General features: G+C 53.0%; 1 protein-coding gene across 1 annotated transcript in view; it reads right to left on the bottom strand.

Moving 5' to 3' along the window:
• Positions 1-22,467, bottom strand: part of GSG1L (GSG1 like) — a 153,308-nt gene that overhangs the window by 41,861 nt on the left and 88,980 nt on the right. Inside the window, exon 3 of the mRNA XM_008061177.1 lies at positions 3,119-3,230. Within this exon, the coding sequence (XP_008059368.1) occupies positions 3,119-3,230 (112 nt within the window). The remainder of the gene's footprint in view (positions 1-3,118; positions 3,231-22,467) is intronic.

The raw sequence follows: 22,467 nt of genomic DNA, 5'->3' as shown, positions 1-22,467 counted from the left end.
TCCAGACACCAAGCACCAGGATGGAGAAAGGGAGGCCTGGGGGGAGGAGGCGGTGCCCACTTAAGGCTGTGGGACCCAGGGCAGTGGCCCAACCTGTCTGAGCCTCCGCGTCCACATAGGCAACACGAGATGACCGCCTGTGTTACATTTCATGTCAGTAGCAGTAAAGCAGAGCTGGTGTTTCCTGCGCACGCGCCACGTGTCGGCCATCGGGCTGAGCGTATCCCTGCACTGTCCAGTTTTACCCACCACCCTAGAGAGGCTGCAAGCATGGCCTCCGGGGCCAGCCCGCTGGGGTTTGAATCCCAGTTCTGTTGCATACAGGCTGGACCACCTCAGGCAGGTTGCCTGGGTTTTCCGAACCTCCACGAAGTGCCCGCCTTCAGCACTGCTGTGATCTGTGCCACCTCAGGCTTTGTGCCCAAGATTATGACCCACATGGGCAACACTCACAAATGCTAGCCCCTTCCTTTGTGCCTTCTCTAGCTCTAGGGGAAGGACACCCTTCCAAGGTCAAGGGCTCAGGAAGGAGCTGCTGGGGGAAATGTCGGTAAAGGGGAACCAGCACCTCAGCTGGTTTCCTTGGGACGGCTCTTAAAGGGATGGAGTTAGTGTGCACGGGCAGGGTCCCTTAAGGCCATTGCCTTTGGCCTTGAGGGGATAGAGCCCAGTAGAGACCAGAGAGAAGCAGCTAGAGGCCCCCCTGGCCAGGAATGAGGCTTGTCTTTTTTTTTCCCCCGAGTCAGGCTCTCACTTTGTCGCCCAGGCTGGAGTGCAGTGGCACAATCACAGTCCACTGCAGCCTTGACCTCCTGGGCTCAGGTGATCCTCCATTTCACTGGGACTACAGGCTCATGCCACCCCGAGCAGTTAATTTTTTAAATTATTATTTCTTGCACAGATGATGTCTCAATACACTGACCAGGCTAGTCTTGAACTCCTGGGCTCAAGCAATCCTTCTGCTTTGGCCTCCCAAAGTGCTGGGATTACAGGCTTGAGCCACGGCACCCGGCAAGGGTCCATCTTAATCACAGTCCTTCCTGCTTCATTCTGACCACCCTCCCTAGAAATGCTCTCTCACCTCCGGGTCTTTGTAACTGCTGTTTCTTCTGCCAGGCACACTTATCCCCTCCTCTTCCAGGTTGCCTGAGAAAATTCTTCTTGCGGGCTCTCCCAGCTGAAGCTGGGCCAGTGGCCCTGCCTCTGTGTTTCTGCAGCTGTCTGTGAGCCCCTGCCCCCTAAACCCACTCCTCATGGCTCAAATATAACTGATTCATAGTCTTGATCCCCCGTCACGATGCTGTCTCGGCCACTGCTGTGCCCCAGCTCCTAAAAGAACGACTCTCCAGCAGTAAGTGCATGTATGTGTTACATGACTGAAGGGATACATGGTCCCCGGCCACCAAGCCTAGGCCTGGATACCCTGTGTATTGGACAGCTGTGGTCACTGTCTTTCCAGCCACATTTTCTCTTCTGACAACGGCTCACTCCATCATCACCACCAATTTTCCACTGGGAGACATGTTCCCTTTCTCTGTCCAAGGAGTTGGGTGGGGTCAACCAACTCCACTCTCTGGACCATGGGACTCGGGCCAGGCCAATTGAGCTTTCCAGTCTCCCCAGAGTCTAAGTCATTGGTTCAGGGATGGTCACATGACTTGAACTAAGCCTGTGAAAGTCATAACCAAGATAGTAGCTGGAAATACAGGAAAGAAGTCCCGCCTCTCTGCTGGTCTTACTACATTTGTAAGACGTTAGTTAGCCTAGAACCAGGCGTGATGACCACCTTTGCTAGCACTTGGGGAAAAGCTGCTTGGGAATGAAGCCACCATCAATGCAAAGGAGACAGAGACAGGAAAAGGGGAGAGAATGAGTGAGTTCCAGATGAAATCACCTGATCACCTGAAGCAGACACTGTGGTAGCTCACCTAGCATCTGCTCCACCATTATTTTTGTAGTTCTCTCTAGCTCGAGATGGGCCTGGTTGAGCCGAGCCAATAAGCTCATGACATTCCCCCTACTGCGGTGATGGCTCAGGAAAGAGAAAATGACCGAAGCCCATTGGAGGGAAGCTTGGGCCTTTAGTCAAGTTGGAGAGAGGAGCCCTTTCTCTCCTACGTGTGAAGGGGGACGTACCGGCCTCAGGAGGCGAGGTCTCACCACAAGAGGGAAGCCAGTCCAGGGACAGAGTTACAATGTGGAGGGGGCCATGCTTAGATGATCCAGAGGACCACAACTAGGCCCTGAGGACATCAGCAACCCTGGATCCAACGTCCCCTGAAGCCCCAGCTGTGAGCCTCCTTTACGTGAGCCAAGGTGTCACCTTGCTCCGATGGATGCGGGTGGATTTTTCTGCCGTGGCCCAGAGCCCCCCCCAGCTGATCCACCTGGACTTCTCAGTTTTGTGAACTAACAAACACGTAAGCTTGGAATTCTATCACTGGCAAGCAGAAGAACCCTGGCAAACTCAGCCTTTTGTGGGCACACCCTTCTCAGAGGTTTGACCCCTCCCCTGTATTTGGGGCCCCGCCCTGGGGTCCTTCTACCCCGTCGGGCCACCCAGAAGCCTCCATGGCTTGCCTGACTTTGGTCTTGTCCGCTTCCACCTCCATCTTCCAGAGCTGGCCTCTGAGGTCGGCCGAGGGCCAGAGAACACATCCTGTGGCCCTTCCGCGTCTGTCACCACAGCCAGCACTGCCACCGCGGGGTGAGCACAGCCGTGGTTAACATGCAGACGATGACAGGAGCTGTGTTCCAAGGGAACGTCCCTTATGGACATTGACGTTGAATCGCATGTAATTTTCACATGCCACAAAGTCGTATCTGTCTTCTTTTGATTTATTTTCAAGCATTTAAGATTGTGAAAACCATTCTTAGCTAGAGTACTGTGCAAAAACAGGTAGTGGGTCAGATTTGACCAGTGGGCCCTAGTTGGTCTATCCACGCCTTAGGGTCTCAAAGCACCTTTGGACTCCAGGTCACGCCCCTCCATCTCTCCTTTCCCCCCAACATCCCTTCTTTTCCCTCCCCTAGCTGGGCTGAGCTGCCGAAGTCCCAGCACGCCCTGGGGCTCCAGCGCCTGAAGCAGCTCCTGCTCTGATGATCAAAAGCTGCTTACCAGAAGGACCACCCGTAGTCCCAGGAATGGGGTCTCCAGTCTTCAGGGCCGAGGCTCACGGTGACCTGGAACACCTGAGTGTACATCATGTGGGCGACCATTCCCAGGAGGCCTGCAGGGCAGGGAGCAGAACAAGGGGTCAGCACACAGGGAGGGGCTTTGTCCTCGCCCCCCCATGGCCTCTCAGCCTCCTGCCTGTAAGTACTGGGGGAGAATTCTCAGAGGACCCCAGGTAAGAGAGGTCAGCGGGAACAGAGCATGGGAAGCCAGAGGGAAGTGGTTTTCTAAGCCAGGCTAAGGAGCCCTGCAGAAATGTAAGCAAAGGAGACACAGGCAGGTCTGTGCACAGGTCACCCAACTGTTTCTGTCCAGGGCCAGATGAGTTACTATTTCAGGCTCTATGGGTCATACGGTCTCGGCCTCAACTACTCACCTCTACTGCTGGAACACAAAATGGGCCACAGATAGCATGTAAGTGAGTGAGCGTGGCTGTGTTCCAATAAAACTTTATTAACAAGACAGGCATCGGGCCAGATTTAGCCCAAGAGTCGCCCTTGGCTGACACCTGTGTTAGGTCACCTGGGAGAAGCAGCCTAGAGAGTGTATTTCAAGCTGCAAGTCTTGACACATTAGACCAGGGGTCACGAAACCCATTTCATGGATTTTTAATGCAACCAGCATAAAAATAAGAAAGAATGAAATGTGGCATGGGCTGGAACGATCGGCTATGATCAAATGCAGCAGGGAGAAAATGCTGCTTTGTGAATTTTTCATTTCTATACGTGTGTGTCTGTGTGGGGGAACCTAGGACAGGCTTGTTCTGCAGCCCACGAGCCCACTGGCTGGAGAACTTTGATCCCCAGTGATCCGAGTGGAATTCTCTTCCACCACATGTTGTTCTCCGAGTGGCCCTGCACAAGGCATGTCGCCCCTGCTTCCCAGCCTCATGGCCCTGAAGATGAGAGTGACGGTGGGTGTGGTGAAGTCGGTGAAATGAGGCGAGGCAGCCATGGGGGCTGGTGGCATGAGCTGCCAGGATTATTATTATTATTATTATTATTATTATTATTATCATTTTTGAGTTGGAGTCTCACTCTGTCGCCCAGAGTGGAGTGCAGTGGCACGCTCCCGGCCACCACAGCCTCGACCTGCTGGGCTCTGGTGATCCTTCCGCCTCAGCCTTCCGAGTAGCTGGAACTACAGGTGTGCGCTACCATGCCCGGCTAATTTTTGATTTATTGTAGAGATGAGGTCTTGCCAAGTTGCCCAGGCAGGTCTCAAACCTGCGGGCTCTAGCAATCCACTCATCTCAGCCTCCCAAAGCGCGGGATTACAGGCTGAGCCACCAAGCAGGCTGCTGCCAGGATTATTACAAAGCACTTCTCTGTGGGGAAGGGTGTGTGGACTGTGGTATCCAGAACTTTCTGGGTACCACAGCGTGTGGCTAACAGGCATGGACCTAACCTTAGGAAGGAGTATACAGTACTGAGGAAAGCAAGGATAGATGTTAGGAGGAAGGAAGGAAACCAACAATGCTTGTGCGCCTGCTGCATGCCAAGCCCTCAGTCAGACTCCTTCACCTCCAATATTAGGTCTTTTATTCTTTATAACGACCCTTTGAAATAAATGCAATGATCAGGGCCATGTACTGTTGTTCAGGTTGCCCACTGCACATCTCCACAGACTGCCATTCCCACCATAGTCCTTGTGCATGCTGCTCCCTGGAGATGAGGCAAAGCCACTCCTGCAGGGCTATACATGGTTGCCTTGACTATGATTATTCCCATTTCACAGGTGAGAGCATGGAAGCTGGAGTGGTGAAAGTCTGTCCGAGGTCACACAGAAAGTGAATGGCTTCTCTGGGACCCAGGTCCAAATTCTCTTAAAGCAGGGCTCTTCCCGTGCTGTCCCGAAAGCACCTGTCCCTGCCCCCCCTGCCCCAGCCACCCTCTCCCTTGTTCTTGAAGAGGAGACAAGAGAAAAGATGGGGACAAGGTCACAGGGAGTAGAAATCAGAGATGAAGCAAAAGATGAAATGAGGGTCTGTCCTGGAGCCCAGCCTGGGGGCATGGAGGAGGGTACCTATGTCCATGGACGAAGGTCAATAATTAACAATTTGATCAATAGAGGAACAAAAGGGGGGTGATACTTCATTAGTAGTAGCATGTGCCCATGTTCATGGTGTAAACACCATCACCCCCATGGCTGATTTCAAGCTCCCACTGTGATGTCACAGAAACCAGAGCAGAGATGCCAGCTGGCGCTTGGGAGCTGGGTCCGTAGGCTCCGACATCCCTCTGGTGTCTCCTTTCAAGCACCTGATGCCCGGCCTGGCTGAGCCAAGGACGCAGAGGCTGGCGTCTCTGGGCCGAGGTCAGCCTCATGTGGACACTTCTCGCTGCACTCAGACCTGGGTCGGGGGTGGGGGGTTGTAGGTGACCATGACAGGTGCTGCGGCCCCCTCAGGAGCCCCTAAAAGCCTCACCCAAATCCTCACCGACACTTGATGCTATAAAATGTCAAAATTGCCCACAGTGTGGTGACAAGTGACACCGCCACATTGTTTCAAGTTTTACACTTCCCTTATTGCTAATGAGCTTGAGCATTTCTCTCATGTATTAACTATTTCGACTTCATCTATGAAGGTGCCAGTCTGTGTCCTTTGCCAATTCTCTGTTTTTAAAATATTTTCCTTATCAATTGATAGGAATTCATTGTGTACCCGGAATACTAAGTCTGTCTGTTGTACAGATTGTATCATTTTTTAATTAATAAACTTTATCTCTCAGAGTCGTTTTACATGTATAGAAAAATTGAGGCCGGGCCCGGTGGCTCAGCCTGTAATCCCAGCACTTTGGGAGGCCGAGGCGAGATGACTGCCTGAGCCCACGGGTTCGAGACCCACCCAGGCAGCTTGGTGAGACCTCGTCTCTACAATAAATCAAACATTAGCTGGGCGTGGTAGCGTGCGCCTGTAGTTCCAACTACCTGGAAGGCTGAGGCGGAAGCGGTGAGTATGCCATTGCCCTCCAGCCAGGGTGAGGGAGTGAGACTCCAACTCAAAAAAAAAAAAAGAATAGAAAAATTGAGTGGAAAACTCAGAGCGTTCCCATGCATTCCCTCTCCCACCCCCATAATATCCCTCTTATTAACACCTTGCATGCGTGTGGTGCAATTGTCACAACGGATGAGCCACTACTGATACACTGTTACTAACTAAAGTCCATGGCTTACACGAGCGCTCATTCTTGATGTTCCTTGTTTCATGAGTTTTCACAAATGTGGAGTGACAGGCACCTCCCATTACACTATCACACAGAATAGTTCCATGGCCCTAAACATCTGCCTTTCTGTCTATTCATCCTCTCTCCCTACGCCTCCCAAATCCCTGGCAACCATCTACTCCCTCCATGTTTTGCCTTTTTCAGAGTGTCATATAGCAGGAATGATACAGTTGATAGGCTTTTCAGATTGGCTTCGCTCCCTGATACATGTAAGTTTCCTTTATGTCTTTCCATGACTTGATAGCTCGTTTCTTTTGGGTGCTGAATAATATTCCATGGTATGGATGTACCACAGTTTATCAATTCACCTACCAAAGGACATCTTGGTTGCTTCTAGGTTTTGGCAATTATGAGCTGTTTGGCTTTGTTGTACACTTTTATATTTGATATAGTCAAACGTATCAGTATTTTCCTTTTTGGTTCTTACTTCCCATGCCTATTTTTGAGAAAAACGCTATTAATACATTCTCCTATGCTTTTTAACATGTCTATAAATATTTATGTTAATCCATCTGGAATTTATATCGGTAGACGGTGTGGGGTAAGGATTAAATTAATTTTTTTCAATGAGTAGCTAATTGCTTTTAAACCTAATAGAATGGGCCATTCTTCCCCCACTGATTTTTTAATGACATTCCAAGCCCCACAAATACATGCAGGTATTTCCTAACGTGGCATTCTGTTTCACTGACCTCTCTCTCTCTCTGTGTGTGTGTGTTCCTGTCAATGCCACACTAGTCAAATAACTGTCACTTTACAGTAGAGCCTGTAAAATCTTTCTCCTCTGTTACTGCCCAGTGATCACTTCTTCTGCAATTGCTCCCTACCCAATGCTCAGCGGGGCACTGACCCCTCCCTTAGTCTTCTGCCAGTCCCTTTTCTGAGGGCTGGGTCTTGCTCTCCAAACCCTCAGATGCTGCAACTTCTCCAAATTCTTCCTCACTCTATGGTCCAGATGGCCTCTGAGTTATCAGACTTCTGGTTGCCTCATCTATAAGATGGGGGTAGTGGTAGACATAGAAAATGCCAATGAGCACCCCCAATGAAGGAAAACGTTTGCAAGAACCATGCTCCTTATATCAGAACAGTAGGGGCATAAGAGTATTTTAATATGAGATCTCCCACCCAGAAGCCGGACCCAGCCTGTTGGCGGAATAATTAACTTTCTGAATTCTTAGTATAGAAAAGCATTGATTCCTAAACTGAATCCTATTTATCCCCAAATATAAAAGGCCATACTTCAAGAAAATCCAATACATGAAAATTACAATTCGCTCAAAGACACCTTGGCAGAGCTCTCTGGTTGCGTTGAAAAGATTCTGCTTCAAAAATGTGACCCTCGCCCATGCTTCCAGAAGCACGTTTATTTGTTCTGTAAAGCGACGTCCACCCATAGCATCTGTCCTACAAATCCTCATTAGAAAGAATCGTCTCCACTTCATCTAAATTAAAAAGTGACTTTCTGCCGAGTTACGGCACCTCCTAAATTAGAGGCAACTCCATGCATGAGCCTCTCCTGCTTCCTGGCTTGGACTCTCACCAGGAAACTCACGCTGTAAATGTCTCTTTGTGGCTTCCGGAATCTCCCAGCTTCTGACACCACAAGTGGAATTCCCAACCGTGTGGTCAGGTAGGAGTGGCTCGTCCTGGCCCCAGGGAACCTTGGAGAACACTGGGGGTGGGGGGTATGTTTGTTGGCCAAGGGGCCAGAGGCGGGCTGGGTGTGGTGCCACCCAAAGCCCAGGCAGGAAAAGTCGCCCTGACTCCCAGTCATGCCCTCTGCTGGTCACACCGAGAAGCAGAACTCTGTTGTCAAGTGGGGCAGGGGTGGGGTGGTTGTTAAGAGACAATGTCCAACCAGGAACGGTGGCTCACACCTGTAATCCCAGCTCTGGAGGTGAAAGAACTGCCTGAGCCCGTGGGTTCGAGACCAGCCTGGGCAACATGGAGAGACCTCATCTCTACAGAAAACCAAAAAATTTGCCAGGCCTGTTGGCACACACCTGTAGTTCCAACTACTTGAAAGGCTGAGGCAGAAGGATCACTTGAGCCCAGCAGGTCAAGGCTACAGTGGCCGTGAGTGGGCCGCTGCACTTCAGCCTGGGCGACAGAGGGAGAGTCTGACTCAAAGAAAAAAAAAAGACAATGTCCAGAGTGTCACAAGGTGAGCCCAGAAGAAGGAAGAGATGAGGAAAACTAACAGAGTCCCACTTCCAGCTCTGTCACTTACCAGTTGGGTGACCTTGGGTAGGTTGACGTCTTGTGCCTCGGTTTCCTCAGAACAGCACTTGGCACATAATAAGCCCAACATAAGAGTATCTTGAGTGCATGAGTGAGTGAATGAATGTCTGAGACTCACTGTAGAGGCCCACTAGACTGTATACTAGTCATGAAATCGGATCTGTTCCCCAGCACCTAGCCCAGTGTATGACATGCAGTATTTGATGCATGTTTGATGAATAAACAACCATTGATTGCAAAGTGTTTGCCAGTGTTAGGCTGGCTGGTGTAAAGGTCTAGGATACGGGATATGGAAATGAGCCAGGACGGGGCCAGACTGCAAAACTTGGAGAGCAAATTGTCTATGTGAGCAAACACCAGAGTCACCATTCATTCATTTATCATTCATTCATTCTATCAGTCAACAAGTACCAGGCACTGTTCATGTGTCAGACACTGTTCCAAGGGACAGTGGGTGTGACCAGAATAGATGTCAGAAACCCTGCTCTCAAGCATCTTGGGGTCTAGTGAAGAGAGCCAGACAATGAGCACATAGACTAACACAAAAATATCACACAGTAAAAGCTGTCATGAAGAAAGTAAAATAGGTCTAAGCGGTGGAAGCCTAATGGTGGAGTCCCTATCATGGGGGGGTGAGGGGCGGTGTCTTCAGCCTGGGTAGTCAGGGAGGGTCTCTCTGAGAAGGTAGACATGTAAGCAGAGACTTGAACGGACAGCAGGAGGTAGCCACATGGAGGACCAGGGAAGAGTGTTCCAGACAGCGGGAGTGATGGTCCAAAGCCTCGAAGGTGGAGGAGGGAGAGAAGAAGCCTTCTTTAGGCTGCAGAGTGAGAAAGTGGAGGGTTTCAGGTGGGGCCAGCTCACGCAGGAACCTGGAAGCCCACAGTGTAGAATCTGGCTTTCACCCAAAGCATCATGGGAAGTCTGTCAAGGGCTGTAAGCAGGGGTCTCAGGTGTGCGTCTAAGATCATTCTGTCTACTGTGTGGGGACAATGGCTGTGGGTGGGGGGAGAAGAGAGGAGCCCAGGTGAGAGGCTGTTGCGAGGGTCCAGGCTGAGCTGTAGGTGCTGAGATCAGAGCTTGTGACAGCTCTAGGGTAAGTGTTGAAGGTGTCAACAGGGCTCGCTGATGGGCTGGACATGGGGGTGAGGGCTGCCTAGGGTCTAGAAAGATCTCAAGGGCTTGGGTTTGAGCAACTGGGCAGATGAAGGAGATGAAGGGAGGAAGAAATTCAGGTGGGTGGAGTCCTATTGGGCCGTATTTGTTTGAAATACCTGTTTCTTTTTTTCTTTTTTTCAAGTCAGGTTCTCGCTCTGTTGCCCAGGCTCGAGAGCTGTGGCACGATCACAGCTCACCACAGCCTCAGCCTCCTGGGCTCAAGCAATCCTCCAGCCTCAGCCTCCCAAGTAACCGAAACTACAGGCACACATCACCAAGCCCAGCTCATTTGTTGATTTTTTTATGGTGACGAGGTCTCGCGATGTTGCCCAGGCTGGTCTCCAACTCCTGTGCTCAAACAATCCTCCTGCCTCAGCCTCCCAAAGTGCTGGGATTACAGGCGTGAGCCATCGCACTCAGCAAAAATGCCTGTTTCATCTCCGAGCAGAGCTATCAAGTAACAGAGCTGGAGACTCAGATGCGTGAATTGTCAGTATACAGATGATAAATGACACTGTGTACCTAGGAGAGATCACCCAGAGGGGCACTGCAGGGAGAGGCGGGAAGGGTCCCAGGATGGAGCCAACATCTGGTGCTTGAGTGGAGCAGGAGAGGCCAGGAAGGTGGGGGGAAAACCCGAAAGGGGCCACCCACCCCACCGGGAGGGGTCAAGAAGAGGAGAGGCAGTGCTGGAGAATGCTGCTGCCTGGGGAAGAAGAAAAAGTGGGGTGAGGACCTGGACTCAGGAGGGGATTTTAATGACGGGAGACAGCACGTTTCCATGCCCGTCCAGGTGGATCAGGCGGAGAGGGAAAGATGAGGATGCAGAGGAGTGAGAGCGCACTTGTGGAAGCAAGGTTGAGAGAAGGCGAGAAGGTGGGAGAAGGTTCTAGAACACGAGGGAGCTGGCTTCTGCGGCGAGCCGGGGCACCTTGCCCGAGAGAGCAGGGGAAGGAGTGCGTGCGAGCCAGACCCAAGTTCTTGGGCAGATTCGCTTCTCTCCTCTCCACCAAGCGTGAGACAAGGTCACCCGCGGAGAGCGAGGCGGGCAGATGCAGCGGGGAGGGAGGGGGGCTTGAGGACAAGGTGTGACATCGTCTTTTCAGACAGCGGAAAAGCACAGACACACCATGGAAGTGCATATGGCTCTCTCGGGGCAGTGTTGCGTGCCGTGTGAGCTCTGTGCTCATGAATTTAAAGTGAGCTGGGCGGCATGGCTGTGGCATTCGGGTGGGGAGCAGAGTCAGCCTGGAGACACCTGTTGGCAGCAGTGCCAGTGAGCCATGCCCCCCCTCCCGCGTTATCTCTGGGTTCATCGCTGGGGGCAGGGGCAGGCCTGGTGGCCCAGAGCCCAAGTGGCCCTCCTGAGGGGACACTCTCCAGCCTGGAGCTACCGCTGGTTGAGGAAGGGAAGCAGTGATGACAACCCCAGTTCCAGGACTCCACCGCCTCCAGCCCGGCTCTCTTTTACAGGGTTTGGAGGTCTTATGTGAACATCATGCTCCATTTAATTGAGGTGCCAGGGAGGTAGCTGATTAATTAATTTATAATAGGGCTTATTATTAATGATGCTGTCTGCATTGTTACTGAGAACACACGGGAAGCGTTAAGGTCTAAATAAATATTCGTGGGAACCTTGGGCACAATGTGGACTTGCCAAGCTTCCACGGGTGTCAGGACATGAGACACAGGGACACTGGTGGGGACCGGGAGGAAGTTATGGGGAATGAGCAGGATGGTGGCAGAGGAAAGCCCCTGACACTCGGTGAGGCCCTGAGCGCATACTGAGCACCTGCTGTGCTCCATGTGTGTCTTCCGCAGCCAGGCAGCCTGCCCCACCTAGGCTCCCCTGGAAATGGGAGAGGGGAACACACAAGCTGGATCCTTCAGAGGGAGGAGGAGGAGGAAGGGACGGCTGTCAGGGGAGCCAGTGCGTGCAGAGGGCCACAGGCTGAGTGGCCTGGTGTGGCTGTCACAGGCGGTTAGGTAGGGCACGTGGGAGGTGAGAGACCGCTGGAGGGATAAACAAGGACACTTCCTGAGGAGTTCTGTGCCATCTGAAGGAGTCTGGGCTTTATCCTCGGGGCACGGGGCAGGAATTGCATCATCAGAAGTAAGGGGACAGTTTCGGAGGAGTTTTGCTAAAGCCCCTCAGGCGGCTGCAGCTAGAGGAGATGGGGGAAGCGGGAGGCGGGGAGTGGGCTGGGGGCTCCGAGATGCAGGGGTCAGGCGCCCAGGACTCTGGCACCACAGAGAGGAATCACATCCCAGTAAGCCTTCAGGCATTGGCAAGCCCTGACTGTGAGTGAGAGGGGAATGGGGGAAACCGAGAGAAGCCATTGGGACTGACCCACTTAGTACCAGCCCTGGAATATCCTCCCATAAAAGGGAACTCGGGGGTCCTCACATCTGGCACTTCATGACACCAATCAGCTGGGGGGCTGATGAAAAATAAACCCCATTATCTACACAACTCTAAGCGATCCTGACACTGGTCACGACAGAGACCCATGGCGGCCTCTCCCTCTTGGCCTCCGGTGGGGGCAGTCCCACGTGGCCAGGTACACCTGCCCATAAAGCCACCCCAAGCAGCTGAGCCAATGCTATGTTTAAAGCTCGCCCAGACCTATTTTTAAAGAACGAGCTATTTTTAGACGATCTCTTGAGAACCCGCAGCCTCTCTTGGTAGCACATTCCAGGGTTTAAAAAGTTCCTCCTTACACATAACCTAAATCTTCCAGCTCCAATTTAAGCTAATTTCTTGCCCTGCCCTCTGAGGACATGGGGTGAGCCAGTTGGCATCTTCTCGAGAGGAGCCTTTCGGGAGCTCGGCAATTACCGAGCCTCCCCCAACCTTGCCTTGTCTGCGGAGATCATTCCAATTTCTCTGCCCTTTCTCCAAAGGTCTCGTTTTAGATTACTTGAGTCATTAACATCACTCTTGTTCGGATTCTGCCTTTTAAAGTGAAGTGGCCCAAATCAGAGGTGGCATTTAACGGGGACCTTCCAATTGCAAGTAATGGGTTTACTGGACCCTTACAGCCTGGTCTAACTCGCCAGCCCCACCCAGCCCTGCGGCTATGTATGGGCTCAGACCCCTACCAGGTGGGGTGCAGAGGCCACGTCCTGGTCCTAGTGGGTCCTGGGCTGGCCCCCGGGGAAAATGGGTGGTGGGATGGGTTTTGATATTGATGGACATGTGCCCACACCCAGCATCCCTGCTCCCCTCCTCGCCTGGGTGACTGGGTATCATGCCTTCATGGCCTCGGGGCACAGCTGTGGCGGGAGATTGAGGAAGCCAGAGTCAGACTCAGGGACTTCAAAAGCCTACAGCCAGGTGTTTGAAGAAGAAAGTTGGAAGAACGCATGACCAAGCAGAGCCAGTTTCTCTTCCCCCCTTCACCTGGAGACCAGGTGAAGTTGCCTGCTTGGCGGAAAACGGGAGGCAGAGGAGAAGTGGAGGGGAAGGAGGAGAAGAAGAGGGAAAAGAAGGGAAGGAGAAAGAGAAGGAGGGGAAGGAGGAAAGGGAGAGAGGGCGAAGAGGGAAGAGGAGGAGGAAGGGGGGGCCAGAAAGGGCGAATTGAACGATCTCGACATGAACAGCGCCCCCTAAAAGGCCCTCAGCCTCCCATTACAGCCCCGGAAGCCACAGGGATGTGAAGTCGGCACCTGCAAGGTCTGAGTGGACAGTGGACACCCTGTGAATCGGGCCATGTGCTTGCAGACACGGCCAGGACGTCCTGGAGGGCTGCTCAGAAGCAGTGATGCCTGTTGTGCCCATCTGCGTCCTTGACTCCCCCCCCTTCACATGGACCGAGTCCCATGTCCGTGGCCTTGGAGGCTCATTCCCCCACCCCCCAGCCAAGATAGGTCAGGCCTCTCACCTGGAGCACGATGGAAAGAATGAGGAGAAAGTTCCCGGGCCTGTGCTTGGGCAGGTATGAGTCAAACCAGCTGGAGACTGGCACAGAGGCCCAGGGCAGAGGGGAGAGGCCCTTGAATGCCCCAACACCTCCATCCTGCCCCTCTCTTCTGCAGCCTTCTCTTGCGTTTTCACCCAGGAGTTCACACGCTGTGAAATATGGTCTTTACATTCTGCCACACCTTGAACTGCAGCTGCCTCGCGAGTAAGAGCCTCTGACCATGAGTGGGACACCCCTTGACCAGTCTGCCATGGACCACCTTCTCAGCAGCCCCTGCCCAACACTGCTGCTGACAGGAGATTCGTGTCTAGGAAGGAGGAGCAGGACCCCACGGCAGGGCAGAGACAGGGCAGTGCCAATGCTTCATCCGGTCTCCTGTGCCTTCTCAGCTCCCCGCATATCCCACTAGACAGGACAGCAAAGAGCCAGGAGCCCACAGAAGGTGCCGTTCAGGCCAGGATGCTTCTGAGGGTGAAAGGGGAAATTAGAATGGGGGGGCCGGAATCGGTGGCTCAGCCTGCAATCCCAGCATTTTGGGAGGCCAAGGCGAGTGGCTTGCTTGAACCCACGGGTTTGAGACCACCCCAGGCAACTTGGCAAGACCTTGTCTCTATAATAAATCAAAAATTAACCGGCATGGTAGTGCGTGCCTGAAGTTCTGGCTACTTGGAAGGCTGAGGTGGAAGAATCGCCAGAGCCCAGCAGGTTGTCGCTGGGGTGGCCATGAGCATGCCACTGCACTCCAGCCTGGGCAACAGGGTGAGACTCCAACTCAAAAAAAAAAAAAGAAATTACCCTGGGATAACAGGCCTACGGGGCACTCAATCATGACGGTGGCATGAATGAATGAGGGAGTGATCTCCACTCTGCAGGGCTCCTCCTGCTAGTGGGGCTCTTGCCTTTACCTGAAAAATCAACCCTTTAAATAAACCCTCGCCTTTACCCGAAAAACAGACCTTCTTCATGCCCTGATCTCTGATCTGTGCAAGATCCATTCAGGGGTGCATTTCACAGGTGAGGAGAAAACAGGGCTGAGCAGAGACTGAATGCCCGGCAGACCGTGGTGACTCCAGGGACAGAGTCACATCGCTTTAGGGCCCGACCTCCATTCATTCTTTCCTCATACAGCTCTGGGACGGCTGCTAGGAGCCTGCACTGCTCTAAGGGCTTGAGAGAGAGAGAGAGAGACCCACAGAACACAAGTGACCTTGCCCACCGGGAGCTTCCCTCTAGTGGAAGAGATAGACACTAGCCGGAAAAGGCATCAAGGACTCAGGAGGCCCAGGGGCCCTGGGAGCTCACAGCTGGGTCCTCCGCTGGGGGTCAGGGAAGGCTCCCGAGGCGGGCTGTTTCAGCTGAGCCTGAAGGAGAGAACCAGGTCAGAGCCTCCCAAAGTGGAGGGCACGCCCCTCTGGGAGTGCTCAAGCTTATTTTAGAGCCAGATTTCTAAACCTCAGCACCACGACGTTTGAGGACAGAGAAGCCTTTGTTGCGGGGCTGCCCTGGGCACTGCAGGACGCTTAGCTGCGTCCCCGGCCTCGAACCATCAGATGCCAGGAATATCCACCTGCCCTCCCCGCCCACACACATCTCAGTCGAAACAACCAGAAATGTCTCCAAAGACTGACCAAGTGTCCTTGGGGAGGGGGCAAGATCCCCCCGGTTGAGACCACTGCTTGAGATGCTCCAGGGACGCTTTTACGGTGGTGACGTTTTCTTACAGTCCTTTTCTACTTATTCCAAGGGATACTGACTTTTCATTTCCGGCGGTGATCCGAAGTTTCCTTTCTGAATGCATTTAGGTTGCAAAACAAAGTGAGTGATGTAGAGAAAAATGTGAAGTGAAAAACGCACCCCTGGCACGAGGATGAGGAGGACTGGGGGAAGATGAAGCGTGGGGGTGCTGCCATGAGGAGGAAGGTCCCATCGACGTGGGGGTGACAGGCCTGGGGATCCTCTAGGGGGTGCCACCGAGGCATGAAGCCCTTTCTCTCCTGCCGGGCAACAGATTGCCTGTCTTTGGATGGGCATGGGAGAAAGGGGCTGGCTGGCCTTTGGGAGGCATACAGAAAGATAGGGACTTTTAAACAGGCCAAGCACTATCTTCTAGGCAAGATGCTCATATTGTGAAAAGCATGAGGGCCCAGAAGTCAAGGGGGGTGGGCAGCACCCGGGCAGCCCGGATCACTTTCCTTCGGGAGTCTGCACTCATGGGGACACCGGTCAGACCCCTCCTCCCTGGAGTCTCCTCTCCTCTCGCCTCGATCTCTCTCTGTTTTCCTCTGTCCCTCTATCTTGTCTTTGTCTTTTACTCTCTGTCTCTGTTTTCTCCCCTCCAGTCTCTAGTGACAACGCGCCCATGTGACACGCAGGAAGATTTCCTGCATCCACATTGCAATGGTGGGCCTCCCGTTTTGCCCACAAGTCACCCTGACCTGCACCCTGCAGGGGGACACCCGTGACGGACTGGGGCCGGCGATTCCAGGCCCTGTCGCACCCCCTTCTGCCTCAGCACCGAGCTGAACCCTGTGGACAGCCTGGAGGGCGTTCCCCCGCCCCACCTCCCATCCCCTCAGTCGCATTAGCTGAAATGCAAATCCTGCTCTTCTGGCCAGCGAGGTTTTAAGTGCTCTGAGCACTCACACGTCCCCGCAGCGACTCTGTGATACCAGCCAATTAGTTTCACTGTCCAGGAACTAAGAGAGACGCCTGCGCATTAAGGAACGGAGGGGATGGGCAGCCTTGTTGAGGAACTTCCCGAGAGCCAAACCTGACAGCCCTTCCCTCCCTCAGGCACTTTACAGTGTACAAAGCACTCGACCGTCCCACATACTGTGTCATCCTTGCCTCATGCCAGGCAGGCCAGGTTTGGTTACGCCCTATTTGACAGACGAGAGGAGGAAGCTCAGAGAGGTAAAACAGCCCACCCAGGGAAACACAGCATGGAAGGGGGAGTGCAGCTGAGTCCAGGTCTGCCCTACTCCAAGTCCAGATGATTGGTTATCCCATCACAGCCTCTCCCATTCATTCATTCATTCATTCATTCAACACATATTTATGAGGCACTTGTGGTATGCCAGGCCATCTTCATGGTCCAGGAAATAAGGGAGTACATAAGACAGTGCTGGCCAGGGCGGGTGCAGCTGATGCTCTTACGAAGGAAGCTAGGAAATGCACACATTTAAACATTCTGGGTTGAACAAATGCTGTGAAGGAACAGAAGGGAGAGCGACTGGGCCAGTTGGTTTAGAAGTCAGGGCGGGCCTCCCTGGGAAGGTGATGCCGAGAGCTGAAAACCAGGAGGGGCTGAGGGAGAGAGGCCCAGGCACAGAGGATGGGGAGGCAGGAAGGGGCCAGGCCCGTGTCGGGACAGGGAGGGGGAGAGGGGGTTGACCGTCAGGTGGGACGTGGGGCCACCACGGGGAGGAGCCATGGGAGGGTCTTGAGGCCATGGGGTTGGCACCGTCAGCCTTGTCCCCCTGGGAAGTGCGTGCTGGCCCTGCACCCATCTTGCAGACCCTGGTCTTCTCCTGACCTCGGAGAAGGGCCCAGACACCCGTGGATGGCAGGTCCTGTGAGGCCCACCTGTGTCCTGGGACAGGATCAAGATGTGAAGCCTTCAAGGAGACCCAGGCCACACACGGCCAGAGTGACAGGCAGACACAGTTGGAGTGAGGCCGGGCCGGAGGCCTGGAGTGGGTATCGACACTCTATCCCCCGTCCACCCTCTGACCAGTGCTCAGGGCTCCCCTAGGGCCGCCTGGGGCTGAGCAAACCCAGGGTGGACAGGGTGTCTCAGGTCCCTCCCTCACTGGCTGGCCCGGACACTGCTGCCTTCGTCCTGTCAGCCTGGTGTCCCTGCCCAAGACTGTCGGCTCTTCCGTCTGTCAAGTCCTTGGTGGGAGACGGTCTTCCTGTCCCTCTTCTGAGGAGGACCCGTGTTTCTGGCAAGGGTTGCCCCCTAGACTCCCTCCTGCTTGTAGTTGGGCTTAGGACTGGGAGGCCCCTCAGACCACGAGATTAAGGCTCAGCTGCCCTAAAGCTGCTGAGGACAGGTGGAGGCAAGTGAGTGGCCGTCCCAGAGGAGCGGGCCTTTAAGCAGCAGGCCCTGGGTGGGTAGTCTGGGTTGGGGCCCAGCTGTGCACCACAAGGACTCTGGCCGAAAGCTCAGCCCCATCCTGTTCCAGAGTCAGGCCTGGGGGGCAGGTCGAAGTGCAGGGTCTATCCTCCACACAGGGGTCTGCATGGGCCACACCGCAGGTGCTCAGGAAATGCTGGCCGACTCTCGTGTGGTCTCCAGCCCGGTGGGTGTCAGAGCCCTGGGCTCCTCCAGCCCCTGCAAGGTCACACGGGCCGTGAGCGAGGGCACAGCAGCCCTCTCTCCGGGCAAGGCGCTCTCTGTTCCCTGTCCTCTGCCAGATTCCGCCAACAGGCCACCTTCCCCGGGAACAAATGGTGGGTAACCGTGAGCTCACACGTTGTCTCAGAATAGCCATCCGGGAGTTTCCAAGCCTGGGAAAGGCACACGGAAAAGACTGTTTGTGAGGAGAATCTTCCCAGCATGGAGAATTTCCATCAGGAGGAAGCGGCCTCTGAGGGGCCCTTCGCCTCCCCAGCCATCTGCAGCAGCAGAACGGCCGTGGACAGGGTGGGGGCCTGGACGGAGGAAAGACGGGAGCCCGGGGAGACAGCAGCAGCCCTCTGGTATGAAACCTGGACAGGACGCCCGGCCCAGGCAGGGACCAAAGAAGTCATGGGCATGGGGACCCTCCGAGGAGGCCAGCAGGGGTGTCAGCTCTGGGATGAGGGTGGGGGTGAGTTTGGCATTGGCTGTCAAAACTGAATATACACTTGCCTTTCAACCCAGCAATTGTACCTCTAAGAATTTGCTTTCAGACAAATGTGCAAGTGTGGGCAAAGATTTATGGACAAGGGTTTTCAGTACAGCAGAGGCCTGAAACACCTTGAAAGTCTTCCATCAAGGCACTGATAGAATAAGCAATGAAATGGAAACCTGTGTGTCTATCCCTCATCCCACTACCTGCACCTCTTCCCTTCTCTAAACTCCTTGTTGTCCCCAAAATACCCGCAGGCACATTCCTGCCTCAGGGCCTTTGTCCTTGCTGTTCCCACTTCTTGAGCCACTTTTTTCCCACCAGATAGTCATGTGTGTTGTTATTTGTTACTATCCCAAGGCACAGGTTCCAGTCCCCTCCACAAGGGCTATGGCAATTCAGAAGCCATATTTCCTGGGTGTCAGAAATGCCAGTGCAGACTCATCCCCTCCGAGGAGGCCAGAGACCCTCAAGCCAAAACAAGTCAGTGGCCGAGGCAGCTTAACTCCGTCTCAGAGGTGACCCAGGAGCACGGATGGGTCCCACACCATTCGGCTTTCCAGTCACAGGCGCCATCTGCCAAGGCTGCCAGACTGTCGCTTATTAAGGTTATGGCAGATGGATTCTAAGGTGAACCCGTGCCCCGGTGTAATTCTTTTCCCTTAATTGCAATAATCAATAGGATATGGCAGAGGTAACAGGATGGACGTGACTGTGTTACATAAGGCTGTGACACTTCTCTTGCAAGGAGACTCTCTCTCTCCCTTGATGATTTGATGAAATAAGTGGCTACTTCAGGGGGTCACGCGGCCAGGAACTGAAGGTGTCCTCCTGCAATGGAGGGTGGTCTCCAGCCAACAGCCAGCAAGCAACTAAAGCCCCGGAAGGAGCCACAATGACCCCAAGTCTCCCAGCACTATGTGAACTTGAAGCAGACCCTTCCCCAGACAGGCTGCCGGGGAGAATCTGGCTCTGGCGGACACCTTGATTGTGCCACGCAGAGCCCCCATGGGACCCCTAGCACTGTGTGCTAATAACTGTGTGTTGTTTTAAGTTGCTATGTCGGTGGCAATATTGTTAGACAACAGAGATAACGAATACACAGGTAGACATTTGGGCCACACCTGACTAGGACAGGCAAGGTGCCTGTGGACTCAACCCCCATGGGCTGGGCGTGCTGAGTGGGGCTGGTTGGTCCCCTCCTGGCTGTGCTGGGGAAGCCATGCCCATGGCCCAGCCTGGGACATGTCTATGGTTTCACACCTAACTACTCTGCCAGAGACGAGACCCCTCCAACTCACAGACACACACATGATGCAGAATAACACAGAGTTTTGGAAACAGAATGAGCAGGGCTCAATCTCTGACTTCACAATGTTTGCTTATGTTCTACGTGTGGGCTTGAGATAAATGTGTATTCTCTAGGGTTTTTTGAGGGATGAGGAGGATAGAGTTCTATATATACTTAATAATTCAAGTGGCTGGGCGTGGGGGCTCATGCCTGGAATCCCAGCACTTTGGCAGGCTGAGGCAGGAGGATCGCTTGAGGCCAGGAGTTTGAGACCAGCCTGGGCAACATAGTGAGAACTCATCTTTAAAAAAAATAAAAAAAATTAGCCTAGCATGGCAGTGCGCACCTGTAAGTCCCAACTAATCAGGTGGAAGGATTGCCTGTGCTCAGGAGATCAAGGCTGCAATGAGCTGTGATGGTGCCACTGCACTCCAACCTTGGTGACAGAGTGAAACCCTGCCTCAAAAAAGGAAAAAAGAAAGAAAAAAAGAGAAAAGAATAATTCAAGCTTATTAACTGTATTGTCCAAGTCTTCGGTAGCTCAGATATTTTTTTGTCTGTTTTTCTTATTGGTTTCTGAGATGTGTGTATGTGTTTAAAGAAAAAAGAACTCCATCATTAATGATTTATCTGTTTCTTTCTGAGGGTCTGCCAGTTATTGCAGAACATTTAAAATACATTCTCAGGTAAATATATGCTTATGATGGCTGCATTTTTTCTTCTGTTATCCTTTTTTACCTATCTATAATTTCCTTACTTGTCCCTTATGAATTTTTTTGGACTTAAATTCTACTCAGTCAGACAACAAAACTCTTAACCCAGCTTTTTGCGGCTCATGTCTTCCAGATCCCTTTCCATTGTTTTCTTTTCTATGTCTCTTAAAGTGGACCTCTTGTATTGTTGGGTCTGGTTGTTTTTAGTTCCATAACCAAGGAGCTTTGACTTTTAACTGGTGAGTTTAAGCCAGTTACATTTAAGGTAATTTGAATGCATTTCTAGCAACTACAGTACTTACTAATTGTGCCACCAATATTCCAGAGGCACAGTCTGGCAAGGCAACAGGGAGACCAAGGCCCAGAGGCCTGAATCAGTCAGAGAAACATTATGGTTTACAGGTGATAACCAAAAGACAGCCCAAGTTCCCCAGAGAAACAGGGCCAAGAGCCCAAGGAGTTCCTGTGGCCCCAGCTCGGTTCCTCTCATCTACTCTGCACTGAGGACCCAGGACTCTGTGGCCCAGCCTAACCCAGCTGTATAGGACTCCCACAGTCACATGTGGTGTCAACATAGCTCAAACTGGACCTAAAAATGAAGGAAATATATCAATCCATGTACCACAAAGGCGCATAGATCATTTGGCATTAGGTATAGTGTGATCCAGGCACTCAAATGGTGAGACCAGGAATCTGTCTCCTTCTCTCTCTGGTACTCTCCTCTGTGTTGGCTTCATTTTGGGGCAGTTCCCCTCCACTTGGTGGACCGTCAGCTCCAAGCTGACATCCTCTCATCTTTAAACAAGAGCATTTCTGGTGTTCCAGCATTTGCTATAAACATCCTAGGACAGACATCATTGCCCTGATTTGTGTCACACGCTCATTGCTGAACCAATCATTGTAGCCAGGGGCATGGAGTGCTTTGACTGGCCAGGTCAGGGGATCACCTTTGCAGTGGGGGTGGGGTGTGGTCAACATGTCCTGAGAGTGGAGAAGAGATGGTTTCCAGAGGAAAGTCATGGTGTTCTAAGCTGAAAGGGAAACGATGCAAGAAAGACACAGCCATAGACATCCACAATAAACACCACCACACAAAGACAGTCAGAGGCCGGGTGCAACACAACCCTTCGCTGCCTCCTTCCTGAGACAGCCACAACCCCGCAGTGCTTGACAAAGTCCCTGAAGGTCAAGGTCATCAACTGGACTTAATCTTCTCTAAGGTGGCTGCCCTCCCCTCTGCTCACCTGTGGCCACCACCAAGAAAAGTGTCGAGAGATGAAATTACAGAATGACCTTTAGAAAAACACGGCTGAGCCTCAGATCAAACAAGTCTCGGCCCTCGGAACACAGGACAACCCAAAACCAGAATGAGACCCAAAAGGCTTTGACACAGCAAAATGGTGGTCACGATGTCCTCCTGTGAACTCTCAGGAAACCTCTGGGCACCAGCCTACAAAGCTGAGGATGCAACCCTGCACCCCAGCCACCAAGAAGGAGCCTGCCCGTGTGTGAGGTCCCCTTCCAACACCACAACTCCACCCTGTCATCTGTTCATCTGACAACACTCACAGAGATGCCCATGGAGTCCAACTTCATGGTCCCTGCCAGGAGGCTCACGGTCTGGTTCGGGAGACAGGTTTGTACTGTGGGGTCCCCTTAGACTTGCGGCCAGCTATGATGTCCAGTGCCAGAGACCAAGATGGTGGCAACCCTGCCCATTTTTCTGTGAGTCCACCAGCCCACCTTCACATACAGGTCTCCTGGCCACACTGAGCCCAGCCCAGCAATCTCCTGGGACCCGCTTTACTTCCCCTACCCTAATCCCACTGTGCTCCAGGCCTCCCAGGCTTCTGGCCCTTCCTCCTCTCACTCCTGGCCTGGACCAGTGTGTTTTCCTGAATGGA

The sequence above is a fragment of the Carlito syrichta genome, unplaced genomic scaffold, assembly GCF_000164805.1.
Source record: "Carlito syrichta isolate Samal-C Ts95f unplaced genomic scaffold, Tarsius_syrichta-2.0.1 Scaffold305129, whole genome shotgun sequence".
NCBI lineage: Eukaryota > Metazoa > Chordata > Mammalia > Primates > Tarsiidae > Carlito > Carlito syrichta.
This window is presented reverse-complemented; position numbering and strand designations above follow the sequence as displayed.